Source organism: Nelumbo nucifera, chromosome 1, assembly GCF_055504915.1.
Source record: "Nelumbo nucifera cultivar China Antique chromosome 1, China Antique-T2T, whole genome shotgun sequence".
Classification (NCBI taxonomy): Eukaryota; Viridiplantae; Streptophyta; class Magnoliopsida; order Proteales; family Nelumbonaceae; genus Nelumbo; species Nelumbo nucifera.
In genome coordinates this window covers 72,973,606-72,986,525 of record NC_142649.1, presented here as the reverse complement: position 1 = coordinate 72,986,525, position 12,920 = coordinate 72,973,606, and the positions used below count along the sequence as shown (strand labels likewise).

General features: G+C 37.4%; 1 protein-coding gene across 2 annotated transcripts in view; it reads right to left on the bottom strand.

The window, feature by feature from the left end:
- LOC104604868 (protein disulfide isomerase-like 5-4) overlaps positions 1-12,920 on the bottom strand; it is a 44,210-nt gene that overhangs the window by 11,460 nt on the left and 19,830 nt on the right. For both annotated transcript variants that reach the window (XR_016085647.1, XM_088903722.1), the window contains exon 9: positions 2,583-2,639. Coding sequence is in view for 1 of the 2 variants with exons in the window: in XM_088903722.1 (XP_088759848.1) it covers positions 2,583-2,639 (57 nt within the window). In the remaining variant the exon portion in view is untranslated. The remainder of the gene's footprint in view (positions 1-2,582; positions 2,640-12,920) is intronic.

The window sequence follows — 12,920 nt, the reverse complement described above, 5'->3', positions numbered from 1 at the left end:
CTTTCTTCAACCGCACATTACACACTACACTCTAAAGCTGAAATCATTCAGTCAACACATCAAACACTTGGACTGCACACTGCAGGACCATTTACCACCAACACACCACTACTGAAATTACTCAGTCATTTCATCGAACACTTGTTCTGCAAACTGCAGAACTGATTACACACAAGGTCTAGGGGTTCACTTTTAAGCATTTAAAAACATAGATATGCCAGCCACCACAACACAATCAACACCACACCACTGCTGTCGTGGACATCAGCAGTCTACCACTCTTCTTTCAGCACACATGTGAGCAAGAAAACACACAAAAAAAAAAACATGACTGATATGTGTATCAGTTTCACCCAGCACCACAACAACTAACTTTCGATGCACACAAAAAAAAAATCAACATTCACAGTCCATTTCTGAACACACGACAGCAGTGTCCATGCCTGTATACGACCAGCCCTCTTCATACACTGAATAGAGGGTCTAGTATACCACTTCAACGACCACCACAGCACCGGCCAGAGGCATTATATCACCTCCAGGCCCTCAAAACGACAACTCCTTTTCAGCCCTTTATTGAGTCTTCAATCAGATCAACTGTAGGATGAAGAAACCTACTGTGAAGCTGGCGGCAAACCCAGGAAGAAGACAGCAGCAAGAAAAAAACGAACACCAGACCTTAATGCTCTGATACCATGTGAATAAACCCTAGTTGTTTCTAGGTCAAAGTAGAGAAGAAGAAAGAAGAAAGAAAAGAGAAAGAAGAAGAAGAAGGAGAGGAGAAAAGTATTCGGCCAGACTAGAAGAGAGGATGTACAAAAGTACCTCTCCTAGCCGACCCACTTGACTTTTATTCATGAAAAACTTGAGTTACAAGAAAGACAATTTTGTCCCTCATAGAAGATGGGACACAACTTAAACTCAGGTACAATAGACATTTCACTTTCAATAAGATACACCAGAATGACCAAAATACCCCTGACTCGAGCATTCTAACACATCTCAATTCTCTCTCCTGCATATTCATGGTTCTTTGGGACTCCTTCACATCCAACTCCTCTATATGGGTTAGCAAAGTTGATCTCGCTTCCTCTAATCTCCCAAATTGGTCTTTATTCCACTCCTTTAGTTTTGGTCTCAAGCTTCTCAATTTTTTGTGGAATCTCACCCCTTTCCACCTCACCCCACTTATATCTTCCCTGCACCATTCCTCAATCTTCTTCACTAAGTCCGGGTGTGTCAGCCACATGTTTTCAAATCTGAAGGGTCGAGGACCATGCCTGTGTCAACCACATGTTTTCAAATCTGAAGGGTCGAGGGCCATGCCTAAAAGGTTCTTGCCCTAATTCAATGGGACAATGATCATAAGTGACTCTGGGTAGACCTCTAGCTACCAAATCCCTTCAATGACTTTCCCCACTCTCACTAAAAAGAAATCTGTCAAAATACACAAGTATTAAAACCAAAGATACCACCCTCCATATCCTCACAAAAGAATCCTTTCAATCCCATTAAGTTCCATACAATCCATAAGAAGTAAATCATCATATGTACAAATTAGTGACTAGTTACTCAAATGTCATATATAGAGAATATCTGTGGGGTTGATTGATCTTATAAAAATCACAAATTCTCATTGCTTTAACTTAATGAGTGGTATAGTAATTACCCTTAATGATATGCTATGGAGGTGGCAAGTGGTAGCTAAGTTTCAGGCCAGGAGACAGCAAAGAAAGAATTATGGAAAGCCCCATCTCTGGGTAAATTAATATTCAATGTTGAAGAATGATGCCTTGGAAATCCAATAGAGCCAGAGGGGGCAGGGGTTAGGGATCATCCGGGCAACATAGTTCTCAGTTTTTTTCTGGTCCTATTGGCCATGGTAATTCTTTGAGGACTGAGTTACAAGCTCTGATTCAATGTAGTGGAGGTAGAGGGTGACTGCTAAACCATAACCAGCTGGGTGAAATCTCAAGAAGAGATCCCTTGGAAGTTTAAGCTGATGGTGAGACAGGCTCAGGTCCTAGGCACCAACTTGAAAAGCCCATTCAGTCGGGTTCCTAGAAGTGCTAATGTCATGGTTGATTCTCTGGCAAGGGAAGGGGTTTGGGGTTGTCAAGGGCCAGGTGGCAATACATATGTATATATATTGTATTATTGAGCTCCTTTGAAGCAAGCTTGTATTTGGCCTGCTATTCACCTTGGTGACATTGTTTAATGAAGAGTTTCTGTTAAAAAAAAATCTGTGCATGGAAAGAGATATTTCTTTCAACTACAGTCATCTATTGTTCTAAAAGAAACTAAAATTGGAACTATTCAAACATTAAAGAAGAATAAAAAAAAAGGAACAAAAAACCAAATCTGCTTTACTTTTTTTGGGTGATTAATAACAGACAATATATTGAAATTGATGCTTAAAATAAAAGTACATGACCCCTAGGAAATATTGATTGGCTCAGTACGCTAAAAGAAAAAAATAATTAAGAATCTAGGAAAAGTCTGATACACGGAGAAATGGTATACAGAGCAAATATGATTTCTCAATACATGTATATATTATCACAAGGACAATAACAACTTACCTAACATCACTTCCCTTACGAAAAATCCGAATCGACGGATACCCTTGGACATGATGCCTGCACACCCATTAAGAAGTTCATGAACTTGTAGAAGAACAAAACTAGCAACATAGTAATCAAATCTGAAAGAAAAAACATGGTCAGGAGTAGCAACAAGTTAGAATTCTCTGTACCTGAAAAGCAGGCTATTGGGAAATTTGCTTTGAAAATCTTTTTAACCAATAGACCTATAGGCCTATAGGGACAAGCTACTGCAACAAAATATGCAAAAGGGCCTAGAGGATGGCCTGAGAGTGGAAATTGCTCATGAACTGATCACAAATTATTCAACCAAAAAAAGCTGGTCGCCAATTGGGTTGGGTTGACCAGAGAGAAAAAAAAGTTTTGGAAGTTGGGACTCATGGTAAGCTATGCCCCAGTAAGGGCAGTAAATCATTTTGACATTTATGGGAATGATCAGGACTTGTGCTGAGCTGCAGAAGAAGTCAAATTCTGGCTCTAGTTTGAGGAGCAAATCAGGTGAATCAAATTGATGTACCCTAATACGGTAGATATCCTCAGGGTTTAGAACAAATTAGTGCTTTTAGTAAGGGCTTAGGGTAGGTTTTGAGTGACTAGCTGATGCAGTAGGGCTGCAACAAACTATCACAAGACAGAAAGAGAGAGGAAGAGAGAGAGAAGCACAAAGGAGAAAGGGTAGAGAAAGAGAAAAGAGAGATAAATCCCAAGGAATCACTCCATACAGCAAACTTGCAAGAGAACTCTAAAGAAATCTTCATTAGCTTCAAAATGAAGAGAATACATCTATTTATAGAGTGACTTGTGTGGCCCGAAATATTGTTCACCATAACTACAAAAAGCCACTCCATAGAGTGACTTGTGTGGCCTGAAATATTGTTCACCATAATTACAAAAAAGCCATTCCTTGTCTTGTGCATCAAGGAACATAATAACTTTCTACCTACCAGCGTTTTAAAAGTGCAAGGGGCAATTTGTGCCCGAAATGCAAGGTGCAAGGCGAGGCACATGCCTTTTTGAAGCAAGGCACAATAATTTTAAAAAATGATAAAAAAATTAAAAAAAAAAGCCGAAAAATAAAAAACACTAACATAATATTAATAAAAAATACAACTTAAATTTTAAAATAAATAATTTCAAAAACCTGTTATCTAAAACTAAAATACATAAACATAACATGTAAAGTGTATTCAAATGAAAAATTAAAAATAAAGCCAAACATATAAAGAATTTTCAAGCATGTAAAACCCACAATCTCTTTTTTTCTCAATTTCATTACTTCAAGTAGCTAATGTGATGTAGAGCATATTGCATTCCTTATTCTATGAGCTGCCTTTGTACCACGCCCCTCGAGGCAAGCCCAAACAAGTCCATGTTAGGGTCTTAAATTATTAATTCTCACATAAAAAATAATGATTTGCCTATTAAGAAGATATTTTATTAAAATGAATGAACAAGATTAGCAAATAGGGGGTTCTTGGAGTTGGTGAAAAAAATTAGACATCCAACAATAATAAATACTTCCAACACCCATGGTCAGCTTGAGGTTAAATATTCCGATAATAATAAACCATTATTTGTTAATGTTGTTCATTTATTAGAATGAATGTTGATGCCCATCCTAGAGCTAAAGTGGTGAATGAAGAATGGTGATAACAAAATGTGACAAGCACCAATCATGGGGCTAGCATCTACCGCTCTCCTCATTAAAGTAGAACTTTCTAGTTACAACTTTGCAGGTTTGCAAAGAGGACAGCAATCAGGATAGAGTTAGCTTGGCAGCCCCATTGATGAAGGCAGAGGTGTAAACCAGGTCGTGCCACCCATGGCCTAGCACGGCCCGTGGGCCCATAGCAGGCTGAATGCAACCCGCCCGAGAAACTAGCTGTTAGGGACCCCCCTAATGGCTAGTTTTGACTTTTGGGGGGAATGACAACAATGCCACCTAACAACCATATAAAAATTAGTTTGGGGGGCATTTGGGTAAAGTGATAAATGACTTTATAATGACCAAAATACCCCTCGCAACAACTAAAAAAATAATTTTTAAGGTATTTTGGGTAATTAAATTATTTTCAATTCCTATAAATAGCCCTATCCTCCACCATTCTCATCACACCAATTCTCAAACTCACTCTATACTCTCCAATTCTCAACTCTCAACTTTATTCAAGTTTCAATTAGAAGAAGGCTTGCTCAAGTATCTCAAATTAGCAATTTGGGAGGCTTGGAGGCTTCAACCATTAAAATCAAGTTGAGATCCCAAAGCGGCAATCCGGGTAAGTGCAATTATCTTAATTTTTATTTTTTTAGAATTAAAAAAAATTGGCCGGCTCCTCCTCCTGAAACCAATTCCCCAACATGTTCAATGTCGACGATATTCAGTCGCAACATGATAGTGTTAACATCGATATGGATGCCGCTGATATTGTCGGAGCTCCCACCCCTAGTACTGCTACTAGGGGAAGAAAAAGAAGGGCACTAAATTGACTAGCCCAGTCCAGAAAATATTTAGAATAGAGGAGGTTGAGGGGAATGGAAAAAGAACCGTATGCCAAATATGAGGCAAGAGTTAGCAAAATATATTGTATATGCTGAACAACCATTTTATTAGCTAAAGATACTAAACTTGTAAGATTTTTACGTCATTCTATAAATCCATAATTTAAATAAGTTCCTAGAAATACTATTAGAACATATGCTTTAAAAATTTTTTATTCATATAAACAAAATTTAATTTTTATTTTATTAAATCTTAATTCTAGAGTTGCAATTACTTCAAATATTTGGACCTCTAAATTTAATATAAGTTATATTTGTGTTACTGGTCATTTTATTGATGAAAATTGGTTTTTACAAAAAAGAATTTTAAGTTTGGGTCATTTACTAGAAAACCCCTCATAATTTCATAGATTTACGTAAACATACCTTATAGTTTGCATTTTATTAAAACACCTCTTATAGTTAGCAATCTATTTACTAATTGATCTTTCATTAAGAACTATTTGTTTTTCCATATAAAAATAGTAACATGATCACCTAAACTAAGTTGAAAATGTTTTAAGGGCAAGGACTCATGGTTGTTTATTCCAAAAGTACCACTAAACTAAGTGGAAAATGTTCAAGGGTATGGATCCATGGCTGTTTATTCCAAAAGTACCCTAACACTTTTTTGTATAGAAAACAAAGTTGGCCAATTAGAGAAAATTAGTGGTTGTCCATGTTTTGCTAGAAGTAAAATGGCAATTTTGTTTTTAGTTTCTTTTGATTAAATTTATTTGAATGGATGTTAGTGTTAAAACCGCCATTTTCCACTTTCATCTAATGGAAGGTTGATTAAGTAAATCGATTGCAAACTATAGGGGATGTTTTAGTAAAACATAAACTATATGGTAGGTTTTAGTAAACTCATGAAACTATAGGGGGTGTTTTAGTAAATGACCCTTTAAGTTTCACTAGGCTTGAATGGCCACATACTTGCCCAACTATTGTTGCAAGTATTTAAAATACTTTACATACTTATGGAATTGAAAATAAACTTTTTCTATTAGTTTTGATAATGCTAGTAATAATGATTTGGCAATAAACATTTTAAAATCTCAATTAAAACCATGTTTAAATGGTTAATTATTTCATATTAGATGTGCATGTCACATCTTAAATTTATGTATTTAGGATGCTTTAAATATTACTTCTCATCATATTTCTAAAATTAGAAATTGTATTAGATATTTATATATATAAAAAGTTCTAAAGCAAGAAAACAAAAATTTAAATATTTATGTCAAAATTATGGTTTAAAATATAAACATTTTGTATTAAATGTTCAACATAGATGAAATTCTACCTATTCTATGTAAGAAAGTTGTATTTCTTACAAACAAATTCTTATTGATTCTTATAATGCAAAAATGTCGCAGAATTACTTGAGGAATTGATAAGTGATAGAGGTAGTGGAGGAGATAAATTCAAAAGCAGAAGAGAGAGAACTAGGGGACAAAATTTGGGAGTTGATCTTGGAACTATTTAGAATCAGAATGGAAGAGGATCTGAATGTGAAAGAGGGTAGGGTTGAGGAGATTATTCAATTTCCCAGTACAGTGGAGAAAAGTGGATACAATGGAAAATCAAAAGGACAACGGAAAAAGAAGAAGGGGTCAGGTAAGAAACTAGAAGGAAATAAGAAGGTGGAAGAGTCTAGTAAGAAGGTAGGAGAGTCGTGAGCTTTCTAAGAAGAGGAAGAAAAAGTTGAGTGAGGTGGAGAGGTTGAAGAGTGGGGTGGTTTATGATAAAGCGAGTGGGGGTAGGAAGGATAGAAAAAAGGAGTAAAAAGGGTGGTTTGGTTGGGGCTACCTGAAATTTTTGTCCATGAAGTTAATAAGCTGGAACATAGGAGGTTTGGGGAGTTCAAAGAAAAAGCGAGTGATCAAAGACTTCTTGAGAAGAGAAAAGCCAAATGTGGTCTTAATACAAGAATCAAAATTGTTTGAGGTGGACAAGAAATGGGTGAGGGGCATCTGGTCAACAAGAAATTTGAGTTGGGCCTTTGCACAATCATAGGGAGCTTCAGGGGGAATTATTACTTTATGGAGAAATGAAGATTGGGAGTGTGAAGAAGAATTAATTGGGAACTTCTCGGTGTCAATAAAATTGAAGAGAAAGGAAGATGGGTGGGCTTGGGTGCTAACTAATGTCTATGGTCCCACAAACCCCTAACGGTTTCTGGGAAGAACTAGCAACCGTTAGGGATTTGTGGGATGGCCCTTGGTGTTTGGGTGGGGATTTCAACGTAACAAGATTCTTGAACAATTCCAATAACCCCAGGAGGAAGTTTATTCTCTTTGTGGAGAATTTTGCATTGCGGGACCTCCCTCTTCAGCAAGCAAATTTTACCTGGTCAAACTTCCAAGAAAACCCTACCTGTTGTCGATTGGATAGGTTCCTCTTTACAGTGGATTGGGAAGCTGAATGGGGGATTTTAGGTGTTACAGCATTGTCGAGACCTATTTCAGATCATTGCCCAATCAGGTTGTCTAAAGAAAGACTAGATGGAAGCCCGTACCCTTTTAGGTTTGAAAGCATGTGGTTACTTCATCCAGAGTTTCTAGCTAAGGTAAAAGAATGGTGGGAAGTGGACCAAGTGGAATTTCGACGGAAGGGGTATAGGTTTTACAAGAAACTACAACTCTTGAAAGCTAGACTCAAGATTTGGAATAAAAAGGTTTTTGGTATATTAGAGCAAAGGAAAGTGGAAATCAGTCAGAGAGTGCAAGAGCTAGATGGACTAGAAGCTGCAAGAAGGCTGGGGGAAGAGGATAGGGTGGAAAGATGGAATTTGAAACAGGAACAGGAAGATCTTCTTAGGAAGGAGGAGATCAGTTGGAGGCAAAAATCCAGGTGCAAATGGCTAAAGGAAGGGGACATCGATACAAGGTTTTTCATTCGTTGGCAAATGGGAGAAGGAAGAAATCTGTTTCAAAATTGGAGTGGGATGGGCAATTGCTGACAAGGGAAGATGATATAGCTCAAGCTTTGGTTAATCACTTCAAATTAGTGTATAACCCAGGGAGACCTGGTGAGAGCTTAGGAGGACTTGGAGTGGAGGGTGGAAGATAGTGTCTTATTGGAATCTTTGGAAAAAAGATTTGAGGCCCGAGAAGTGAGAAATGCAATCTTCTCCATGGGTCGAGCTAAAGCTCTTAGGCCTGATGGTTTTTCGATGGCCTTCTATCAAGATTGTTGGGAGATAATTAGAGAGGATTTGTTGGAGGTTTTTGAAGAGTTCTATGAGAGAGGCAAATTTAACTCGGGAGCAAATGCAACTTTTATTGCCTTGGTTCCTAAGAAGAAGGACACTCTCCAACCAAAGGATTTCAGACCTATAAGCTTGGTGGGAAGCATGTACAAGATCATCTCTAAGGTCTTAGCGCTAAGATTAAAAAAGATCCTCCCGTCTCTAATCTCACTGTATCAAGGGGCCTTTGTAGAAAGAAGACAAATTGTAGATCAAATACTTATTGCCAATGAATGTGTTGAGGTGAAGAGGAGGAGAAAGGTAAAGGGGTTGGTTTGCAAATTGGATCTTGAAAAGGCATATGACATGGTGGATTGGGATTTTTTACTAGAGGTTTTGAAACGGAAAGGGTTTGGGGAGAGATGGTGCAGTTGGGTAAAGGGATGCATTTCTTCATGTCATTTCTCAATATTGGTGAATGGTGTAGCTAGGGGTTTCTTTCCTGCAAAGAGGGGTATTAGGCAAGGAGATCCATTGTCCCCATTCCTCTTTACCCTAGTAGTTGATGTGTTGAGTGCCATGATTTCGAGGGCCGATGCTAACAATTTGATAAGAGGTTGGAGGATTGGTAGGGAGGAGGTGGTGGTCACACTTACAATTTGCAGATGACATCATCTTGTTTTGTGACGGGGAGGAAGGGAAATAACGAAACTTAAAGAGTAGTGCTTTAATTTGAAAGGAAGTCCAATCTTAAAGTGAACTGGGGAAAAAATTGTGTGCCAGGGCTCAATTTAAGGGGAGAGGAGGTGGATTCCCTAGCTAGGATTTTGCGGTGTGAAGTGGGGGGCTGGCCTTTACAATATTTGGGCCTACCACTGGGAGGGAACCCAATGGTTAAGAGTTTTTGGTACCCTGTAATTGAAAGATTCTCCAACAGGTTAGCAAATTGGAAGTGGAATTACATCTCTTTAGGGGGTAGGATAACCTTAATCAAGTCAACCTTAGCCAACCTGCTAGTTTATTTCCTATCTACCTTTAGAGTACCAATGAAAGTAGCTAACCAGTTAGAGAAGATAATGAGGGATTTCTTGTGGAACCAAGGGATACTAAGAAGGATCACTTAGTGAAGTGGGAGGTGATTTCTAGGAGTAGGGATGATGGAGGCCTTGGGTTAGGAAATATAAGATTAAGAAACACGGCTTTGCTGGGGAAATGGATTTGGAGACTACCGATGGAACAGGACAGACTTTGGTCTAAAGTGATTGTTAGTATTCATGGGTTGGCAGATAACGGCTGGGATGCAGGACTCGACCCTGGGGCTTCTCAGTGTTCTCCTTGGAAAGCTAGTCAAGGTATTTTGCCTCTTATGCTTCCTTATTTCAAATATGATGTCTACGCTGGAAATAAAGTCTTGTTTTGGGAAGATGTTTGGGTTGGTGAAAACTCCCTTACAGATAGATTTCCTTCTATTTACTCCTTGTCTGAAAACAAAAGAAAAGTGATCTCTTCAATGTTTGTTGATAACTCCTGGGATTTGGGCTTGAGAAGAGGTCTAAGGGATTCTGAAATGGGGATGGTTGATGATTTGATAAGTCAGTTAGGGAAAGTCATTCTTGATCAGTCTTGTAGAGATAACAGAATTTGGAAACCTTCCCCTTCTGGTTTTTTCAATTGCTCTTCTTTCTATAACATTTTTCTTAAGACCTCTAACCTTGTAGGGAACTTTCCTTCAAAGGAGGTGTGGGGTAGCCCTATACCCCCTAAAATTCAGGCCTTTTGTTGGGAAGTGGTACTCCAAAATATCAACACCTTGGATTTATTGCAGAAAAAGAGGCCAAATATGTGCCTCTCCCCCCCCCCCATGTTTGTTGCCTCTGTTTGAGTTCTGGTGAGACAATTTCACATTTACTAATCTCATGTCCCTTTGTGTTCTTTATTTGGTCTTGGTTCTCTTCTCTCTTTGGTTGCAGGTGGATTCCCTCCTCGAGTGTGGTGAACCTCTTTGATCCAACTTTTTACAAGCAACCAACGGTTCGTGGAAGAATTATGTGGAGAGCCACTAGAGCTGCTGTATTGTGGTCAGTGTGGGAGGAAAGAAACAATAGGATCTTCAAAGGTAATTGCAGATCCAAGGAAGAGGTTGTGGAAGGAATAACTATTAAGGTTATCCATTGGTTGAAATCCTGTGATCTTTTTAAGGATTTCTCAATTGAAGACATTTATAGAAGTTGGGGTATTGTGGCATCTACTACTACTTCCAAAGCTATGATACAGGAAGTTTGGTCCCCACCGGCACAACAAAGGATGAAACTGAACTTTGATGGAAGCTTTATAGGTAATCCAGGCCCATCTGGTATAGGAGGTGTTTTCAAAGATAATGAAGGCAAGATAATGGCTTTGTTTTCAGGTCCAATAGGAGTTGGAGATTCCTTAAGAGCGGAAATATTGGCACTACATCAAGGTGTAAAACTGGCCAAACAATTGAGGCTACAGCAGATTGAGATAGAGGGAGACTCCAAGTTGGTAATTGGGTGGATGCAATCAGGGCAGCTGGGAATTTGGCAATATAGACAGCTGACAAGGGAAATTCTTAGCATAACAAGGGAGGTGGGTGTTTGGTTCAAGTGGGTAAGGAGATCAGCAAATAGTTTTGCTGATGCCCTAACAAAACAAAAGACTATAAGGGAGTCTTTATTGGGCAGTGTTATAATGTTTGATGTTTATTGGATCAACCTTTTCTAACAAGGGTTAAATTTTGTATATTATACTTGAGGAAGACTAGGAAATGACAATTTGTCTATAAGACTTTTTACAAAATTTTTATGGTACAACTAATGAATTTTTGGGTATTTTTTACCCAACTAGTTGTATTTTAGTTAATCGGTTATTTATGATTAGTGAATGCTTTGCAAAATATAGAAAAAAATTCACAATTTAAAAGTATTATTGAAATAATGGAAAATAAATTTAAAAAATATTGGGATAACATTTCTCTTTTTTATTGCTTATCTACAACTTTAGGTCTTAGGATTAAGAAAGATGGTTTAGATGTTTTACTTGAATCATATTGCGAAAATATGAATATTGAAATTGAAAATAAAAAAGAAGAAATTAATAATTTATTATTTGAAATGTATAATTTATATGAATATCAAGTGATAAAGCATAAGAAAACTGCAACATGTACATGTGCAACTTCCACTTTTGTAACTATTAGTTCTAATAGTGGAAAAGAAAAATTTTGGTCTCTAATAAGTAGGAGGCACAAATCTACTGCCACTTGATCAACAAGTTCATTTGTTGAACTTAATTTTTATTTACAAGCAATTTTTCTAATTTAGCTGATTAATTTTGATATTTTAGCCTAGTGGAGTGGACATGAAAAACATTATCCAGTTTTTGCTGCCATGGCATGTGATCTACTAACCCCTCCAGTGTCTACAGCTCCATCGGAATCATATTTTAGTACAGGTACTAGGGTGCTAGGCAACAAGAGAAACTACACGAATGATGAAAGTTTAAAAATGTGCATATGCTTGAAAGATTGGCTAAATGCTAAGGATAGACTACAAGACAAAGGTGGGCATGACACTACACCTGATGTTTTAGTGAAGAAGATGATCAAAGTCAAGGAGATGGAGATGCATGTGGAACTTGAAGAAAAATGATGAAGTCAATATCTTTTGTATACTCAATAATTATGTAGCATTTTTTTAAATTATTATAAATTTTGTTTTTCAATTTTATTTAAATTATTTGTTATTTTTTCAACAATGTAATTTTTTATTTTCAATTTATAATTTTATTATATTTTATTCAATTTTCCATATTCCATTCATCCATTGACCATTGTATTGTTCAAATTCAAATGAAATAAAATTCTTACTTCTTTTCCAATTTGTTGTCCATTTTGTATTTTGTTAAGTATTTTTTCATTTTTTGTTAATTTTTTTATTTTACCAATTTGCTCCCAAAGTTAAGTATTTTACTTGGCAAAAAAAGAAAAAATCAAAATTAAAAAAAAAAAAACAAAAACACAAATTAATCCGATACGGGTTGCAGCCCGCCCGACCCAAAGCTCGTGGCACAGCATGCCCGCATAGACTCAAGTTGTGGGCCATGCTAAGCCAACTCCTTAAAGTATCCTAGGAGAGGGAAGCACAGCCCGATTTACACCTCTAGATGAAGGTAAAAAGAAAAAAATTGAGTTTCATCAAGATCTAGTCTTCCCTCCAAAGGTGGACAGAGGCACATCCAAGCGTGTTAAGATGAAGAGGGTAAGATGGTAGAGCCTAGAGCGACATAAAGGTAAGAAGAAAGTGATTTAGCAGGAGTGGTTTGATCATGCTTGGGGTGGTGGGTTTAGCAAGGTTGGCTGATTATTTCTTTGGAGTTACTATTTTTCATTGGTATTTTCTATCACTGCTTGGAGAGGTATTTGATCCATGGCTATTGGTCATTTTCCGTGGACTAATTGTAAAAGCTTCAGCCACAAAGCTTTCTTTGCCTCTGTATCTTGCTACATCTTCCTTTCACCCCCTACCTTGCCAACACATCATCCCTACTGTTGACAAACAATGAGGACT